This window comes from Neovison vison, chromosome 12, assembly GCF_020171115.1.
Source record: "Neovison vison isolate M4711 chromosome 12, ASM_NN_V1, whole genome shotgun sequence".
NCBI classification, from domain to species: domain Eukaryota; kingdom Metazoa; phylum Chordata; class Mammalia; order Carnivora; family Mustelidae; genus Neogale; species Neogale vison.
Window position 1 is genome coordinate 13610571 of NC_058102.1, and position 20617 is coordinate 13631187.

A 20617-nucleotide genomic window follows, 5' to 3' on the forward strand; every position below is an offset into this window, starting at 1 on the left:
GCAAAGGATGGGTTCCTCCTCCACCTGGAAGTGATTCTGCCTCCCCAAGTCATCTCTTACCCAAGTTAAACTCCTGTCATTTGCTTCTGCTTTTTAACAGGAACTTTCTTCTGTGTTTTCACTGTTCAGCTTGATTGATATCTAGACCTTTTGGTGTATCCAGAATTGAGTTTGTAGTTCTAGCCAGTGTCTTTGGCTCTTTTCTAACATTCTTACCAAGGGTTTAGATGAAACTTATCCATGGCTGTAGCCAATATCCAGGAAGTCCTGAGCAGTAGGAACAGTGGTGAAAAGCTCTTAGAGCTCAACGAAACAAAGATCAATGTGCAGCCACTGATGGTTGGTTCTGCTTTCTCTCTCAGACCCCCCACCCAGCCCCTCTGTGATACACTTGGAGGTTCTCCCTCTTCATATTGTTAATTCCATCCCTTTGTCTTTATCCCTGTTGTACCTGGCACTGGAGGTCTGCGTGTTCTCTCTCCTCCTCTTCTTTCCAGTGCCCACAGATCCGGCCTCTAAGGCCAGGTGATATTTCAGAAAGGCACCTCTGATGTCTTCAAACTTTTCACTGGCTTCTTGTCATGGAGGGGAGAGAATCGAGCTTCTTGACCACGGGACACAGACCATCGGGACCTGCTGTCGTTCTCAGCATGCTTGGTCTCTCTTCCCCTTGCTGGGACTTTGCTCTCCAGCAACACTGACCTGCTTCTAGCTTCCACCCTCTCCTGGGTGTGCCCCGCCTGTTTCCCCCGTGCTGCTCTGTTTGTCCCATGTCTCCCTCCTCCCTCCTCTTACCCAACTTCGCAAACTTCTTATCCTTTTAACAGAAGGCCCACCTGTACCTGAAAGTCTGGGCTAGGGCTCCCCTTCTCCCAGCCCATAATGCCCTGTGCAGCTTTCTATCACGGCCCTTAGTACATTGTCTTTTATTTACTCACGTTTGTCTGTTTAGTAGAATATGGGAATTGTGGGGACAGAAACCATGCCTTATGTTTCTATATTCTCCATATCTTAGGGGTGGACTTCACAAGTGTCCGATGCCCAGTCAATGTTTACTTGTTTAACTAGTGAATCTGGGAAGCGTCATTAATCAATAACCTGAAGATACATTTATTCCACCAGTTAACTAATAGATCTGGGTCAGACCGGGTACCACACTCATGCCACTCTATACTGAGTGACTTTCAGCAGGTCCTTTTAACCCTTCAGACTTGAGTTCTTAGGTTATTTAACTTTTGCTGGGAATCTGTACACCCCAGAATTTAGTAGGTTGAGGACAAGATTTATTCGCTCCGTTGTTTGTACTGAACTCACCCCGGGGGGTCTTTTCCAGGTGCCCTGCTGTGCTGATAGTCAGCAAGCAGATCCGCTCCCCACCCAGGAGTGGGGGGATTCCCTGCCCCCACCCCTCAAACCCAGAGTGGGGAAAGGAGAGAAATGAGTAATCACCAGGTCACAGAACAGTGTCAGCTAGTGGTAGGGGCTGTCCGTTCCCTCCTCTTAGCTCTATGTGGCCAGCGTAGGGATTCCAGCTGCCCGTAGTCACAGGAGGGGATGGAAACACCGAATGACGAATGACTAAGCGGGGCTCAACCTCATCTTCTGATTTAAAGGGAGAGGCTCTTTCTCTACCGCCATCGCCCCTGGGCTGTTTTTAAGACTCCTTCTACGGGTTCTCGCAGCCTTATCTAATGCTTGAAACCAGGCGTTTGTCTGCTAACACTGAATTAGATGAGTAGTTCTCAACCTTTTTGTGTTTATTTCTTGTCACCACTAAAGAACTCTGGTCCCTCCTTGACTTGGTGGGGGCGGAGGAATGCCCCCTTTTTAGAAAAGAGTATTTGCATGATTACAGATAGTCCCTTGGGCTATTTCTCAATTATGGCAAATTTTAAAGCCATAAAAACATTCCGCATTGTTGGGCATAAATAGTATCGCTGTTGCTTTTAGCTACAAATCAAATAATTTCAGTAGTTGCTGAAACCCTAAGGAATCCCAGGGAGCATAAACTTTTACTCCTACAGTCACTGTGTAGCACAAAGATGTTACATTTAAAAGTAGCAGTAGATTTATAATTGGCCACTGATGGCATATCCACGCTTTCGTGGACGCATGGGGAGTTGAGAAGAAAGCAGATTCTTAGTATGCCTTCGGAAAATTCTGCATGCCCCGTCAGGGACTGCTTGATCTTGGTCCATATGACCAGTTCAGTCCCTCCTATCCTTGAAATTCGACAAATGACCATGTCTGTGAACTGATGTGCTGGAGATCCTGACTTGAGATATCAAGACAAAAGGACTTTTGAAAGGCTTTTCGCTCAGAAAGTCTGGCTATAAATAGCTTCATTGGTTCCGAAGCACGTTATGGGGATTAACCAATATGTGATTATAAAATGCTTTGGCAAATGAAGTACCTTTCTAATGCTAATAATAATAATATAATAATAGTGGTAGGGTGCTTCTTTTGGCTTTCACTGTCAATTACAGCAATTAGATTTTCAGCAACTTTTCATTTAAGGCTTGCTTTGTTACATCCAATCCTTTTTACTTCTGCAGTATACCTGGTGACAGTGGGCATGCTCTAGTTTAAAAGATCGTAAAAGAATGATACCCAGGTGCTCTTAACATACTCCTACCAGAACTGGAAATTGCCGTAATCTTTTGGGAAAGAGATTTAATGGTGTCAATGCCCAAGACCTTGACCCTATATGACTACTTCAGGGACTCTGTCCTTGAAGGATAATCCAGACTATCAGAAACGCTTTTATGACACACTGTTTATCATCCTAAAAATTTGAATAATACTTAGAAAACAGTAAGGCTAAGTAGTGGAACAGCCTTTTTTTTTTTTTAAGATTTTATTTATTTATTTGACAGAGATCACAAGCAGACAGAGAGGCAGGCAGAGAGAGACAGAGAGGAGGAAGCAGGCTCCCTGCTGAGCAGAGCCCGATGCAGGGCTTGACCCCAGCACCCTGGGATCATGACCTGAGCCAAAGGCAGAGGCTTTAACCCACTGAGCCACCCAGCCACCTCGGAACAGCCTTTTGTAGTAAGCCATGTTCTTGGTTTGTATGTCCGAATGCGGACAAATTATATTTTCTATTTTACGATGTAAGGGACAACATAGTTGAAAACATATGCATGACATTATCCCACTATGTAAGCACAGGCCGTGTGAACATGGTCAAAATACCAGTGGCAGAAAAACTGGCAGAGACCATATTTAGAAATGGAGTTCTTTGTGTTGTGTGGGGAGAAGGAGAAATAAAGGTGAACTTGTTTCTGTCTCCTCTTTACGTGTGTTTTTGGTCATCTCATTACACAAGCTCTGTGATGAAGGAAAAGGGTAGATGAGAAAAACTAAATACAAAAATACATGCGAACGAGGGTTTGCGTCATAGAAAATAGCGCAGTATATGCCTGTGTGCCCTAGATGGAAGGATGTTTAAAGAAAAATTGGGGGGGGGGTGCATAACTCCAACTCCCAATTGCAAATCAACTGGGAAGCATAGTTCCTCTTCAAGGAAACGGAGCTTTTTTAGTGAACAGAGGAAAAAATAAAATTACTTAGCAGCTAGGTGTTTACCTCCTGGGCAGGAAGGTGGGCCAGCTTGTAAAAATTTAATATTTGTTTGCGAGGATGATCTTCTTATTCTCACACTCCGCAGCCCTGTTGGCAGGAGGAAGCTGGGTGATTTCCCTTACTTTGCACATCAAGCAGCTGGGTTTTTTGATTGTTTGTTTTTTTAAACTTCACTTTTGCCCCTGAAGAACACAGAGGATAAAACAGCGTATTTGTGCCTAGCATCTGCCTCTAATTGTGTTATTGCTTATTCAGGCTTCAACTTATTGAAGAAGCCGTTTCTAGATTGTGATGGGAAGAACCTAGGATTTGAATAAAACAGACAAACAGAAATATGATTCTGGTCTTACCATCTGTGAGCTGGGTGACCCTAGTGACGTCTCTGTACTTTATAGAGCTTTGGTTTTTCCCCTAACCTCTCTGTCCCCTAACCTCTGACTGTCATCAGAGATAATCTGTGTGAGACATTTCTTTGTTTTGTGTATTGAACAAATACGAACCTAGCTGTCTATTCTAAGTGTTTTTCAGATATTAATGCATTTCATTCTTCCATGACTCTATGAGGTGAGAACTATAATTATCCCCATTTTACAGACAATGAAGCTGAGAATCTATAGATTAAGTCGTAGCTCAGGGTTGCAGAGAGGATGCTAGAGCTGGCTTTGTACCTAGTCTAACTTCAGAGTCTGAGCTCTCCATTGTAAAAAAAAGTTACTATTTTGGGCGCCTGGGTGGCTCAGTGGGCTAAGCCTCTGCCTTCGGCTCAGGTCATGATCTCGGGGTCCTGGGATCGAGCCCCACATCAGGCTTTCTGCTCAGCAGGGAGCCTGCTTTCCCCTCTCTCTCTCTCTGCCTACTTGTGATCTCTGTCAAATAAATAAATAAAACCTTTAAAAAAAAAGTCACTATTTTGAGTATCATTATTATTCTTTCTATTTTGAGTCATCGTTTGGGGTGACCATGTAGAGAATTGGTACCATTAGTGGGATTTCTGTCATCATCCCTTCATCCCTCCATCAAAGTATGTATTTTTGAGGTGCTGAGCATGAAGTAAATAGTGGTTTTAAAGGCTTGGGAGGGGGGCGTCTGGTTGGCTCTGTCACTTGAGCCTCCGACTCTTGATCTCACCTCTGGTCTTGATCTTAGCTCTGATCTTGATCTCAGGGTCATGAGTTCAAACCCTGAACTGGGCTCCACACAGGGTGTGGAGCCTACTTTAAATAAAATAAAGGCTTGGACATTAATGTTCTAGGAGGACTTAGGAAAAAAAGTATGGAGTAAAGGAATTTGTGACTGTGAAGTGGGCAAGTTCATTAGTGTGATTGTGATGATTAATTCACAGTATAAACATATATAGATATATCCCCTTAAATGTTTATAATATATTTAATGTGTACCTTAAATTTATACAGTTTTTGGCAATTACACCTCAGTAAAGTTAGGGAAAAGTGAAGGTGCCGTGGGCATGTGATGTCTTTGAACAGGTAAGGAGGGCATCTATGCGATTTGGTCCTGCAGGTACATAAGACCAAAGACAACTGTTCTGTGTAGTTCAGATACCAGCATCCCGTAGGCCATCATGTTTGATCTTCATTCCAGTCTGGTACAGTACATGCCCTTATCCCCACAAATGGATTAGGAAACTGAGGCTCACAGAGGTTCAATAGCTTGTTCAAGGTCACAGGGGAGTCCTTGATACTCCTGGGATTCTAACCTTGGCTCTCTCAAAGCCTGGAGGCCTTTTGATTGATTGATTGATTTTTGAAAGTTGCTCTGTTCTTCCCCCATGGAAAGCTTTTCTGCTGTGATACTCACTTGTCCTTGAATCTTCCCACATTATCAGTGCCACTTGTCCTCCCTCAAACCAAGAGCTCACACCAAAAAACCCTCCTTCTGGCCGCTGTGTTTTTCTGCAGTGAGTTCTATTAAATCTCTAAGTGTAACAGATTCACTGAGCATTGGAGGTGCTGTCACAGCCTCTTTCTTTTTCTAAAATTGCAGTTCCATTGTAAACTTAATAATTAAGGATTATTTCAGCTCAGATGTCCCTGTATATTTTAATAAAAGCAGACCCTGGATTGCCCTGTAGGGTCTGTGGCACATTCCTGACAAGATAAGAAAGGAAAAGCAGGGAGAAAGCTGGGGTTTAATCATCTTTGCTCTCTGTATTACCATATTTATTGCATCCCAACCTGGAACAGGGGAGCAGTTAAGGAAACCAGAGGCAGCAGGAGCATCGCTCATTATGAGCAAAGTCTGCAGGCTCTTCCAAAGAAAAAACATGCACTTGCTTCTTTCTTTGTTGTCAAAGTGTGATTTGGTCTGAATATAGACCAGACTTAATGTCTGTATTGTTCAGACCCCGGCAGGCTACGTGGGACCTGTTGTATACGAAGGTGTGCTGGCCCGTTCATGTAGAAGCCTTTTCTCATGGGCCTAAAGCTGCGCTCCCAAAATGCATATAATTGGTGACTGGAATAAAAGACTATTTTAGGTGTTGTACAGAAATAAAATTAAATAACATCAAATCCTGTATCAAGAAAATTATCTTTTTTTTTTTTTTTTTTCCCCGTGAACAAGAAGAAATTCTGAAGATGTTCTTATCCCTCCCCTGGTGCAGTTCTGTTGGTGTAAATATGTCCATAACATCTGTCTCTCGCCTGCTAATCTCCCTGTGAACAGAAGAGAATAGGTGGGAAGCTCTTGGCCTTTGGCTGATTTTGGAATCATTAAAACTATTTCTTACCTTCCCGAGTGAGGAAGTGATTTTAAAAAGAAGACTCAGAAGTCACACATGGAGGATGAAATAGCCTCGCAGTTAGCTCTGAGTTCTGAGCTAGAGGACGTTTTCTCAAACGCGGGCCCGGTAGGATGTCCTTTCACACGTGGGCACAGTCAGGCTCTTTTCTGTCCTTATTAGTTGGGTTTCCCTTCCAGTAGAAGCCAGCCTTGATGGTGGCCGGCCTTCTCAACATGGCGGACCATTCACTGTACAGCGCAGCTCCCCAAGCAACGGAGTCCAGAAACCCCTGAGCAGACTAGACCGGGTCCCTTCCGTCCCCGAAACTCACAGGCCACTCCCCAGCTCCAGCCAATGAGTGAGCATTGGAATTTAATTCACATTCTGTAACAATCACTCTTCACATGTGTGCAGTCTGTTGGTTTTTAGTATTTGCAGACTTGCCCAACTTTCACTGCTCCCTGATATTAGAACGTTTTCATCACCTCACTAAGAACCCCGTTGTACCCATGAGGAGTCGCTCCCCGTTTCCCCCTTCTTCCATCCTCTGGCAGCCTCCCTCATCTTTCTGTTCCTGTAGATTTGATTATTCAGGACATTTCATATAATGGAGTCTTACACAATTTAGTCTTTCGTGATTCCTTCTTTCCGGGCACCATGTTTTCAAGGTCCGTCTGCTTCATGGCAGGTGGCGGTGTTTCATTTATTCATGTCACCGGTAATACTGCAGCGCCTGGCTTGACTGCGTTTTGTTTATCCACTCATCACGTGGTGGTCACTGGGGTTGCTTCCATTTCTTGGCAGTTACGGATAATGCTCCTGTGAAGGTTTGGGAGCAAGCTTTGCTGTCCGACTAGGGATGGGACTCCCGAGGAGCTCAACAGTGGTGACTTTTTTAATGCTCAATTTTGGAAGAAACTCCCAGGATCAGTTTCCAAAAGCGGCTACATCATCTTTCATTTGCACAAGTAGCAAGCGAGGGCTCCAGTCTCCCCGCATTCTCACCAACACTTGTTGTCATCTTAGTTTAGCCACTTCAGTGGCTGTGAAGTGCTCCTTTGTGGTTCTGATTGGCCTTTCCTCATGCCTGATGTTGCTGATCATCTTTTCTTGTACTTACTGGCCGTCTGTATATCCTCTTTGAGAAACGGCTGTTCAAATCCTTTGCTTAGTTTTTTTTTTTAAAAAGATTTATTAATTTTAGAGTAAGAGCTGTGCAACTGGGGGAAGAGAACCATCAAGTAGACTCTGTTGAGCGTGGAGCCCAATGTGGGGCTCAATTTCATGATCTGTGAGATCATGACATGAGCCGAAGTCGGCTGCTTAACTGACTAAGCCACCCAGGCACCCCGCCTTTGCCCAGTTTTTAATTAACTTACTTGTCTTTTTATTGTTTGAGATGTAAAAGATCTTTATGTATTAAGGTGACAGTTCCCTTATCAGATAAATCCTTTGCAAATATTTTCTCCGATTCTGAGGTTATCTTTTCTGTTTTCTTGATGGTATCCTTTGAAACATAAACGTTTTTAATTTTGATGAAAACCAGTTTATATTTTCTTTTGTGGTTTGTGCTTTGGGTTTTGTGCCTAAGAGACCATTGCCCAACCCAACGCTAAAAGTTTTATTCCCACATTTTACCAAAGTGCCTTTACTCGTGACACTGGGTAACTTTTAGACAGGATATTAACTTGTCATATAATTATTAACTTGTCTGTTTGTTTATTCTTTCAATAAGTAATTACTGGGTGGTTATATCTACAGGGGACTAGTGAAATCTGGGGATAAGGTTATTCACAAAACACGATTCCAGTGCTAAGACTCCATCTAGCAGGGAACAGAGATGTGAATTGTCAGTAGATGATAGCATCCCCCTGTGTTTTGAGCCTGGAAATCTGTGGGAGGCATGTGACCCAGCGCAATGGCTTCCTCAGCACCATGGTGTCTAAATTGACCAGGGAAGACTGGACACAGTTAGCAAGGCAATGTGAAGGTGGTCCTGCTCCGGAGAGAGAGAGCATATACACAAGCATGCAGGAAAACTTGATTAATCTCTGACATTGCACCCATGGTTAGGCACTGGCCAAGCACTGGGGTTGAAGAGAGAGAAAACAAGAGGACAGGTGCATTGTCAAAGTGGAGAATCTCTGCCCTACTCAGGTCACATTCTAGAAGCGAACAGGAGATAGACCTTCAGATGAATTATAGAGATTTCCAATACTAAGAAGTGCTAAGAAGAACCAAACAGGGCAGCACCGTGGGGGAGCCATAGGGAGGGCACTTTGCGTGGAGAGGCCATGGAGGGCCTCTCTGAGAAAGTGGCCCTTTATTCCTCAGGAAGGAGAGGAGTTTGGTCACATGCAGGTCTGGGGAAGAGAATGTTGGAGTGCAGGTTGGCTGGAGGAGGGAGGAGGAAGACATGAGTTTGGAGAGGTGGACAGGATGAGATTATCAAAGATCCTGTTAGCTCCATGAAGGAGGCTGGACTTCACCCATCATACATTGAGCAGGGGATTGTGTGATCATTTGGGAGGGAGTTCAGGGCTCACAGGACAGAGGATCTGTTGGCGGAAGCCAGCTCAGAGACAGGGGGAGAAGGGGTCAATATATTCATGAGGTCTCATCAGAGAGCAGATACACTCATTGTGCTAACATTTATTAAGTCCATATTCCTTGTGGATCACCGTTCCAAGTGCTTCATACATTTTAACTCAGTCTGATTGTAACAACTCCATTTTACAGATTCTGAAACTGAGACTCCAGAACTAACATGCTTGCCCAATGTCATATCGTTAGTTCATTGACAAACAAGAGAAGCAGCAGCCAGGCAGTTTGCCTTCAGAGACCTGTTTGTACTCACCAGACTAAGCAGCTTCTCAGGGCAGGGGATTAATTAGCTGGGGAGGGAGCCCTGGTCATGCTCCTGTTTCTAGCTTGTGAGGCTGGACAAACGGTGTGCCCTTAATCTTGGCAGGGAATTCGGGAGGATGGACATGTGTTCCAGGCCCCTATTTATTATGCCTGGGGTGGTTGACCAATGCCAGACCAATGTCTGTCCCCATGGTGTTTACATTCTTGAGGAGAGACAGGTTACTAACCAACCCCACAAATTCTTAGTCAACCTGGGGTTAGAAGAGTTGTAAGTAGGCCCTCTTGATTCTCAGTGGCCTGTGGGCACGAGGCTATGACCATCCCATTGGTGGTTGGTTTTCTAGATCAAAACTTGAGGGGAACATTCTGGCTTACATAGAAACTTGAAGCAAAGTAGTCTGGGCAGTGTTTTCCAGTGCTTTTGTTGTGGGGCCGTTGATAGTGGTGGTGCCCAAAGTGGAGGTTAGCAGAGCTGTTCTGGGCATTCTGCCTCACGGCAGTGAGATCAAGCTGCAGTGGGTGTTGAGACTGTCCATGAGGTGGCAGGGTCTCAGTGGTCCCCTGCACCGGGGGTCTGGTATGTCCGCTGATCGAGCGTTTTCCTATTCTTCTGATGAGGCACACGGACTCCTTTGACAAAGCAAACAGCTCGTTTTTCCCTAGAGATGAGCTAAGCGTTTCTCTGGATGCCCCATTCTGGGGAGATGCTTGAAATAGACCAGAGCAAGGGCTTGTAAGGGGAAAGCCTCACACACATGCCGGCAGCATCCTCCTCCGTGGGCCTTTTCCTCTTTCCATGCTGGTCCATCTTCTGCTCTGTAGTTAGATGAACGTCCCAAATTACAACTTTGATCTCCTTCCTGCTCAGCACCCAAATCTCATCTGGCTCTTTTTCTTAGTTTATGAAAGTCATGCATCTTAAGAAGTCACTCACTCTGGCCTTGCCTGCTGTTAGGACTTTGACTTTTCTTTTTATTCTCCTAATTCCTGGCATGCAGTAGGTGTCCAATAAATGTACCTGTATGATCCACCCAAAGAACACTGCTGTTCTTCTTAGGCATGCTGTGTACTTTCCTGCCTCTGTTCCTTCCCTTCTTCCGTCACATCCTGCACGATGCCTTCCTCCATCGTCCCATCTCCTCTCATCCAAGGGTCTGGTTTAATTGCCACATAGTATGTGCAGACATCCTAGACTCTGCACTGTTGAGAAGTCACCTCTTGCACCCCTGTAACTTTGTGCATGTCCTTACAGAGCCGTCCTGTACAGTTGTGCAGGTTGCTCACCATCCAACTCTAGGGGTGCCCTTCACTTACTGTTCATATCAGTCTGTTTAGATGGCTCTCCGGGAGGTGTGCCATTCCCAAACTTTGCAGTCACGTGAGGTGGCCCAGTGTTAGGGCACAAACGTGTTCCAGTGTTTGTGTAGTTATTTGCATTCTCTCCATGTTTCTGCCAGACTGATAGCTGCACCGAGAGAGGAAAGTGCCAGCTCCTGCGTCACCTAAACCCCTCTCAGGCCTCTGATGTACTTACTGCTTCATAGCTCTTTGTTGCATGTTTCTTCATTCAGCTCTTTTTTTTTTTGGTTTGTGGATGGAGAAACTAATTGAAATTACTTCATTTGAAGTGTAATGCAAAGCAGTCGAGAAAATCACAGTTTCCTAAGTTAGCACTGACAGTGGTTATCCTGGTTTGCTCGGGCTGCTATAACAAAATACCTCAACTGGGGGGCCTCATAGACCACAGAAACCTATTCCTCACAGTCCTGGAGATTGAGAAGTCCAGGATCATGACATCAGTGTGGTCTGATGGTGGGGGGAGAGGAGGGACTGCTTCTGGTGACAGACTGCCAGCTTCTCTCTGTGTCCTTCTATGATGGAGGGAGGGCAGGAGCTCCCTAGAGCCTCTTTTCTAAGGACACTGATCCCTTTCAGGAGGCTTCCACCCTCACAATCTAATCACTTCCCAAAGGCCCCACTTCCTGATACCATCACCTGAAGGGTTAGGATTTGACCTATGGATTTGAGTGGGGCAGGGCACAGATGTTCAGACCACACCAATGGTTCCCATACATTAAAATCCTACACACCAGGCACTTCATGTTGTATCACGGAATCCTTACCATGCAGTACTATTTACCTCCTGTTAATGTTCCTGATCTGAAGATCAATAAATTGAGGCCTCAGAAGATGAATGAGCTGCTTGTGGTCACTCGGTTAGTAGTTACATAGCCAGGGCTCCGACCCAGACGTTCTGAAGCAGCGAGCCCCCTGCTCTGCCCCACTGAGGCAGAGAACGGTGACGTTAATGGGGGCCCTAGAAGGAGGGGCTTTGGTCTCCTTTTCCTGTTGCACAAGTGTTTCTTGAGCACCTGTTACATGCCAGGCTTTCTTCTGGGCACCAGGAATGGAGGTGAGAACATGGTTTCTGTCCTCAGAGACCTCACAGTAGAGACAAGGAGCCGCATGTTTGAAAACCTGTCATGGTATCATGCTACAAATGGTAGGCAGGTGTGGGGGCGCCTGGGTAGCTCAGTGTTGGCCTCTTGATCTCAGCTCAGGTTGTGAGTTCAAGGCCCACACTGAGCTCCAGGCTGGGTGTGGAGCCTACTTTAAAAGAGAGAGAGAGAGAGAAAAGAAAGGGTATTCATGTTTTTCATAGGAGATGCCAAGTTAGCAGGGAAAAGGGGCCAGGATGAGCTCAAAGAAGGTGTCTGGGAGGAGCTAACTTGAGAAGGGAAGTCTGAAGATGAACAGGAACCATGCGAACTCTATGCTGGGCGGTGAGTATCCTCTGGAGAGCACACACACGGGAAGACAGAGAGGGGTGCACAGCGTGATCGTGTTGGAACAAATATACGTAGCTTGGTCTGTTTGGTATTGTCACTCTGTGTCTAAATTTGTGCATTCCTCCATTGTGGATAGAAATGCAAATTGGCAGTTATAAAGGCTTTCCTTGGTCCATTCTCGATGTGTTAGACTCTACTGTGGCTCCTGTGGGGGGTGGGGAGGCTTGGTGGTGTGAATTCCAGCACCAGACGCCAGTGACTCTGACCAGCTGCCTTTCACTAACCCTTCAGGTAAGTCACTGGCTGATTAGTACATGACCACTAATCGTCACTCAGGCCAACCGGTAGCTTCTTACAGGGAGGCTTCTAATAGGGCTTCCAAGGAACCTGTGCCCCTTCCCTTGAATAGAGATAGCTTAATGGGGGAATTTGCAGTGTTCAGCCATTGGGTCCCACGGAGAAACTCTGCAGTCCTGACTGTGTCTTCTATTTATTTATCCTGTTTCTCAGCCTTGAGCACCTGTCATGGGTATGGCGGGTTAGCCTTGGATGCTGATTGCCTTCAGGTCTAGACTCATTCACTCAGCTCCTCCTGGCTTTGCCACCCTCACCTTAAACTTGGTGCTTCCAATCCTAAACCCCTCATCTTCCTCCATTGTGCTGCTTTTCCTCTCGCCTCCCCTGTCCTAGAGACCTCACCACCAACCCAGGAGCCGCAGTGTCCCCTTCTGCTGCTTCTGCTTCATTTTCCCCCTTATCTAAGATCTCTTTTCCTGAAATCCCTCCAGGTGGTTCTGCCTCCGACATGACCTTAGATCACATCCTCATTTCACATTCCGCCAGTCTCCTCTTCCACCTGATGTGTGCGCCTCTGCTCCCCTGATCTGTCTGCTGTCCATCCCTCACCCATCCGTTCGGTCCTTTAATCGAGCTCCTCCCGCATTCTCGGCACAGAGCTAGATTACGAGGTGATACCCCGGAGCATGGCTGGTGTGGTCCTGGACCTCCCCGAGCTCACGGTTAAGTGTGGATCTAGACAGGACAACAAGCGATCAAAACCAACGGGTGGGCCCATGGTGCTGCGATGACCCTCTGCTAGGAAGGACCCCTGAGCCAGGCATGGGTAGCCAGGGAAGAACTCTAGGGAAAAATGATGACCGACCTCAGAACTAGGAGCGGAGTAAGAGATAGATGCCGGCTGCAGAGAGTGAAGGGTAGGAGGAGAGGGGGGGCCAGGTCATGAGATCTGTAAGGGCAGCAGCGGTTATCTTACCTTGTCCCCGGCATCCTGCTCATCTCCCAGCAAGTAGTAGGTGCTCAGTAAGTCCTTACCAAATGAGCAAAGGCAAGGTCACTTACAGAGCAAGTTCACGATGCGAAGTCTCAGGTGAAGAGTGGGCGTGGGAAGCCGAAAGAGGGTCTGTGTCTCTAGAACAGGGCTGGGGAGAGGCTCAGGAGGCTGAAAGCTAAGAGGTGAGCCACGTTGCTCCCCACACCTCGCTGATGAAGTCAGGACTGTTTACTTGGGTGTTTGCTGCTTTCTGCACTCTCTCCTCCCCTCCTCCTCTGCTCTGACCCTAGAGTCCCAGCTAACCACTTCTCCCACACGCTGCCGGCGCGCCCTGGGCTTAGGCTGTAGAATCCCATTACTCTCCTTGCATTGTGTCCGCTTCCCCTTTGCTTCCTGTCAGATTCCTGTATCTTTTAAGACACAGCTTCTCCAGCTCCTCCACATCCTCCTGACCCAGTCAGAATTAACCCCCTTTTTTTCCTTTACTCCCAAAGAGCATTGTGTTGTGTTGTGGTTGTTATCAACATTATGTTGATAACATAAAATTATGTGTTTATATCACACTGTGGGTCCTCTGTCCCTCTAACGAGCATGAGCTCCCTAAGGTTATGAGAACCAGGTCATTTGCATCTCTAGATTTCCCAAAGACACTCATTTGTGATATTACAGTTGATGCTATTATTTCTGCTGGCTCGGTAGTATATATCATAGAAGAAGGCATATCTGCTGTTTATGGTCCTGTGTTCATTTTTGATAGGCATTATATATTAAACTTATCTAATTGACACGGTAGCCTGATAAAGAGATTTTTCTCAACATTTTGCAGAATGAAGCAGCAGCAGTGGGAGGGAGAAATGACATGTCCCAAACCCCCACTAATAAATGCCACAAGTGGGATTTGGGTCCATTTCCATTTGATTCCAGAAGCTTTGCCCTGGTGTAATGCTGCCTGGTACTTTGGGTGCTCTCCCAGTAACGGCTGGTTGAGGTGAACCAATAAAAGCTGTAGGAATATTCAAAGTGAGGGCAAGCTGGTGCTCAGTGATGGGGGGTCCCCAGTGATGCCATCTTGGGTGCCTGGGTTTCTTTGGGGAAGAATAAGTAGAAAACAGAACTCAGTACCATGCCGTAGGAGAAGTATCTTGTCTGTTGCATTCAGCTGGTCTGAAGACTTAATTCTCTGTCCATGTGCTCCTGAAACTAATGCCCAAACATGTAGGTAGTAGAAATAAAGCGTTGTCCACGTTGTTTCATAGGCTCTGTTGGAGGTTTTTAAAGACACAATATGCTTGTAACAGGTTCGGTGGTTGGCTTGAATGGAGTGTTACCAAACGATTTGACCCTGTCTGAAATCCTCCGGTGGGTTAAAATGTCTGCTCTCCTTTTCGGCTCTGGCATCCAGGTTACCAGCAAGCATTGGGTTGGTAACGTGCCTGACGGCCTTCCACAGGTGCTCTTAGAAACTGATCACATGGGCGCCTGGGTGGCTCAGTGGGTTAAAGCCTCTGCCTTTGGCTCGGGTCATGATCCCAGGGTCCTAAGATCGAGCCCCACGTCAGGTTCTCTGCTCAGCAGGGAGCCTGCTTCCCTTCCTCTCTCTGCCTGCCTCTCTGCCTACTTGTGATCTCTGTCTGTCAAATAAGTAAATAAAATCTTAAAAAAAAAAAAAGAAAGAAACTGACCCCGTGTTACAAATTGGTAAGAATGCAGGTTTGCAGCTGGAACTCCCTCGCTTGTCCCTCCTGACTCCTCTTCCCCCCACTTCTCACAGGCGGAACCCCCTGCATTTCCACCTCATTGCCGATTCCATCGCGGAGCAGATCCTGGCGACGCTCTTCCAGACCTGGATGGTGCCTGCCGTGCGCGTGGACTTCTACAATGCAGATGAGCTCAAGGTACGGGCAGCGAGGTTGCCTCCCCGAGCTCCTCGAGCTGGATGCTTTTCTTGGCTTTGGTCCTGTAGACTGGAAGTGGCAGCAATCTCAGCTTTCAGCTGGGAATGGCCAGGCTGTTTGCCACCCAGATCTGATGTTACTCTGGAAGGCATCCAAGGGGCCACTTCCTCAGGACAGAGTGCATGCTGGTCTGGGCAGTTCTGGCCACCAAGGCTTTCTTTAGAGGGGGAGCCACCAAGGCTTTCTTTTGGCCTGGTATGCATCTGAAAGAGGTCTGCAGTGGCTCTGCTACCCAAGGAGCTCAGTGCTGAATTCAGAGTCAGAGGGGCCTGGGTTTTAATTTGTTGTATTGCCATTTACTCATCTTAAGATACAAAGTAGTTAATCTACACCTTTGTTGTATCTTTTTTCTCATCAGTAAACAGGCGATTATAATACCAAGCTCATGGGATAATGAGCACAGAAGTGAGAGGATATATGTGAATGTGCTTTAAAAGATTATACTGAGTAAAGGCTAAACATTGTTTTGGAGTAGAAGGTTTCACCGAATGAGACTCATTTGATCATGCCATTTCCTCGCCTAAAATCTTATCTGTAGTGCCACATTGCCTGGATCAGGGTTGAGATCACAGTCTCAAGAAGTCCTGCTTCTGGTTCTTGACTCTTCCCGTCTCATCTGGGTCCTTCCTGGAAAGTCATTCTGTTACCGAGCCCTAGGAAACCACCTCTGGTCTCTGCCCGCTCTCTCCTCCGTTTGAGGCTTTGCTTATGCTTTTTCTTCTAGCTATCACACCCTTCCACCTACTTTGTCATCACTCCTATTCAAGGACTCTGCTGCATTGCACTTCCTCTGAGAACCTCCCTGACCTCTCCAGGAAAGAGGAGATCTTTGTCTGTCTACTGCTTTAGTTTAGAACCTTTTTTAATGGGAGAGGGGGGAGGGAGCACATCTCGCTCTTCTGATTGCTGGTGCACAGTTGGTCCCCTGTAATGCTTATGGATTTAACAAATGGCTGTTGTTAGAGGAACATGTAACTTTGCAGAAATATGTTGATGGTGTATCTCCAATCACCTTGGGAAGGACTAAACACCTAGGCATGAGGCTGATTCTAGCAAATTGCTTGTTCCAAATCTCATAAAGCCATTATCTTTTCATTTCAGAGCCATAACATTTTAAATAGATCACAGAGATGCCGGCCGGAGTTTCTGATTTTCCCATATTTCAGACTCTGAGGTTGATCGAGATGTTCAGAATTTAGCATTTGGGGATTGTCGTGGTAATTTGTGTGCCATTCCAATCTATTCTGAGCTAAAATTGATTAACACTCTTAAAAGGGAAAAACAAAATTTAGCAAATTGCTACACTAATTAAGGTGAAAGCAAGCGTCTCTGTCTCCCAGGGTCTTAGCGCCAACACAGTAGGGAAAAGCAACGGGAGGGGGAGGTGCAGCGCCCAGCACGTGGGACCCTTCTGCCTCCTTCCTCACTCTCCTTTTTTGGGCAATCCTGTGTCCTGCCCCTTGCACGCCTGCAGCCTCTACTTTTTTAAGAAAACACAGAAGTGGTTCAGCAGAACCCCAAGTTCACTTCCTGGCTTGCCATTGAGGAGCCATCTGATCTGGGCTCTGAGCCTTCACTGCAATATGTGTTCAGTGGGTGACATGGTGACAGCCACCAAGGCAGGGAGTAAACTGAGTAACTCCCGTGAAGGCCCAGAAGCATCTGAAAGGCAGCAGGTCTTTGAAAATGCCCCACTCCCCTTTGTAGCCAAGGCAACATAGTATTAAAATGCTCTTAGGGCGCCTTGGGTGGCTCAGTTGGTGAAGCGTCTGCCTTCAGCTCAGGTTGTGATCTTGGGGTCCTGGGATCAAGCCCTGTAATTAGGCCCCCTGCTAAGTGGGGAGCCTGCTTCTCCCTCTACCCCTGCTTGTGTGCATGCATTCTTTCTCTCTCTCTTTCTCTCGCTCTCTCTCTCTAATCAATCAATCAGTCCATCATCAGTCTTTTAAAAAACGCCCTTGAAATCCCCGGACAGTTGGGAGACTGAAGGAGTAAGGCACCCAGGGCTATAATCTGCTCCAGGGAACCCTGGGTCTTCCCTTGAGGTCTTGCCCGGCACGGGGTGGGGAGGCAGAGGGATGGGTGCTCAGACTCTGACATGCCCACTTTCATCCAGGAAGACCAGCTGTTCGTTATTTTATGTCCTGGATTTTTATCCATTCAAATGGGAGATTTCATGGCTTAAAAAAAATAAGAAAAAATACAGTCAGATGTGTTCTAAAGGATATTGTCTCCAGGGTCCCATCCTCTAATGTGACCTTTGCTACTGACCACCCCCTTCAAGGTCCCGAACACCTGCATCTCATTTCCCTATCAGTGAAACACCCGTATCGTGCCATCCTGTGTCCCTTAAGACTCTCATCAGAATCCTGTAAGGACAGTGAGTAGGAAAGCATTTTGTAAACACGATGTTGCCATACTTGATGGTCACAGCAGTGATGACTGATACAGAATCCAGCTGCGCAAACCCCAAACCACGATCCGCCCAGCTGCCACAGCCAGAGCCTCTACTGGTTGTATCTCTGCCATCTTCCCACTGAGCAGCACTCCAGAACCGAGACTTCCTCCCCCACGTCTGTCCATCCCAACTGCCCTCCAGCTCCCCGTCACCATCCCTCTCTAAGCGTTTGTGACCTCTGCCCAACAGTTTTTGTCCAGATGAGTCTTTTCTGCTCTGCTCATTCATCCCCCAGATGGATTCCCTGTCGGCAGAATGCGTTGGCTTCCCCAAAAGCATGCCCCGGCCTGCCATCCCCCTTTCCCATGCATAAAACCCCTCCGTGGTTTCCCCTGCTCCCATTAGAGACCACGGCCCTGAGTGGCATTTTCTTGCGCTTTCTGGCTCCTGCCTCCCTCGGCTTCATCTTTTGCCTGCATGTGCCGTTACTCACATACTAGATGTCTCCTCCGTTCTGCCCACCCCCCAGCCACTCTGCCCCTTCCTCCCTACTGCCAGGGGGCTGCTGGTCTCTTAAACTCTGTTCCCCAGTTGGCCTCCTCTTCCCCATTGCTAGGTAATTCCATGTTCTTTTGCTTAAGCCACATTTACTCTGAGAAACCTTCTGTGCATTTGCTATCTCGTAGGGGATCCTTTGTTGTGTGTTCTCCTAGGATCACGCACCTTTCCTCAGTGACCTCAACGCCAGGTGTGATCTTTCATGCCTTTGTGGAATACGCTGGTACATGTCCGTCCCTCCCCTAGATCATCAGCTCCAGAAGGGCAGAGAGAGGTCTGCTTTTTATCACCGTTGTATCTTTAATGCCTAGTGTGATGCCTGGCCTATGAAAATATTTGCAAAATGATGATCGACGATAAACTCAGAGCTGGTCCCTAAGAGTAATAATAAAGCCATTAGGAAGGGGTTTCTTGATCACTGTCAGGCCTCACCACGTTCCTGAGGCCCGTTGTGCCTTGGGGCACAGGCAGACAGCCAGCTAGCTGTCTAGCAGTGACCCTGCAGGGGCATAAATAAGGTAGCTCCATCTGTGCTACCCCATGGAAAGTCCCAGGAGCAGCCCTGGGACAGGTGAGTGTCTTTCCGTGAATACATCAGAACGCCATCCATTCACTGACGTTAGCAAAGGAGGAAGAACAGGAGAGGAAAGGGCTCGTGCTGGGTTCTGTGGTTGCATTCAGGAAGCGTGTCCGATGGTACCCTCGGCAGACACACATGAGGGCCTCCCCCATTGGGCACCAAGAAATCACTTTGTATGGCTGTTGGAAATGGCATTTCTCAGAAACATGCCTGGGGGCCCCCTGTTGTATCTGTTAGTGTTGGAGAATGGGCTGAGAGGGGCGAGGAAGTTTACGAGGGATCGGTGCGTGATTAAAAATGAGCCATAGGAAGTCCGCAGCGGACTAGTGTGCCTCTCTCGGTAATGACCAATTAGTGTAGATTTGCAAATAGCGATCCTCAGCTAGCTGGTCTCTGTGGCCTGTGAAAGGCTCATTGGTCTTCCTGATGCTTGTAGGGCCCATTCGTTTCTGGTCTCCAAGTCCCCATATCAACAGGCTATCAGGACGGAGAGGTTCTTTGTGCCGAACTCTGCTGAAGACCTATAGCTGCCGTCAACAGGGGGGAGGGGAGACTTCTTTTCATGGGGAGCTTTGTGGACAGCGGCATGCTGTTCCTCCCCCCTGACGACAGCCCTCTGGGATGGGCTGAGAAGTTCTATTACCTCCTTCTCACAGATAATTTATAAATTGAAGCATGGAGTTGAAAAGTATTCGCCCAAGATCAGGCAGCTCAAAACGCTGAGGCTTCTATTTAACTTTTCCCTCTCCCAACGAAAGGCTGTGAGATATGGGATTGCGTAATTCAGGAGCCACAGGGAGGTGGAGCAGGCCCACAGGGAAGGAGAGAGGCCCGGGCTGCAGCCACTGCGGAACCAGATGGCCCCTGTTGAGCCGGGCTTGAACTCAGAATTCCTGCTTTCCGGGCCTCTGGACCCCATTAAGCTGCTGTGTAACGTGGGTTATTTATGGGGCGCCTTGCTTCCTGGGTTTTACCTGCTGCTTTTCTAGAATTGCTTGCAGCTCTGTGGGGCAGGTGCTACTGTTATCCCCACTCTGCAGATACGGAGCCTGAGGCTTGGGGAGGTTAGTTAATCCCAAGTCATGTATATACCTCTTGCGTGGCAAAGCCAGAATGAAAACCCAGAACTACCTGACTTCATAATCCGGGCTCTCCTACATTAGATTTCCCTCACTGTGGCCTGCTTTTCCTATTTTTTTTTCTAAAGATTTATTTATTGATTGGAGAGAGCATGTGGGCGTGAGCAGAGGGAGGGGCAGAGGGAGAGAGAGAATCTCCAGCAGGCTCCCCACTGAGCACGGAGCCTGATGCAGGGCTCCGTCCCAGGACCCCAAGATGGCCTGAGCCAAAACCAAGGGTCAGACGTCCAACTGACTGAGCCACCCAGGTGCCCCTATGGCCTGCTTTTAGGCTGGGACACCGTAATTGCGTCTAGACCAGGGTCCTCTAAGCCCTCGGTGGTGGTTTTCTTCCCCGGTCGTTGCTGAAGAACAAATGGGTTAAGCATGACCCTTTATTCAAGGCCCACCGGGGGCAGAGCTTCCTGCTGTAGATAAAAGGACGCTGGACTCAACGCTGCTGAGGTTCGGGACGGCCCCATCACTTCCACCCAAGGTCGTCTTCCAAACGAAACAGGCACTCTCTGGACGGCCGGCCTCGGATCAGCAATACCCACCCTGTCCGTTTTCAGACTAGACCCTGCAGCCCAGCCAGCTTTTGATGTTGCCCCAGTGGGCCCAGAAAGTCACCCCCGTGCCGTCCGCTGCGGTGAGGCTGATTCCGAGCTTGTAACAGGAGGCCGCTAGGGCAGGGGCTGTTTCAGGATTCCCCTGTTTATCTGCTTTTCTCTCAGA

The 20617-nt window shown here is 47.4% G+C and overlaps 1 protein-coding gene across 2 annotated transcripts in view; it reads left to right on the forward strand.

The window, feature by feature from the left end:
* Window positions 1-20617, forward strand: part of LARGE1 (LARGE xylosyl- and glucuronyltransferase 1) — a 533441-nt gene that overhangs the window by 255264 nt on the left and 257560 nt on the right. For both annotated transcript variants that reach the window (XM_044228337.1, XM_044228338.1), the window contains one exon: window positions 15045-15168. In XM_044228337.1, coding sequence (XP_044084272.1) covers window positions 15045-15168 — 124 coding nt within the window. The remainder of the gene's footprint in view (window positions 1-15044; window positions 15169-20617) is intronic.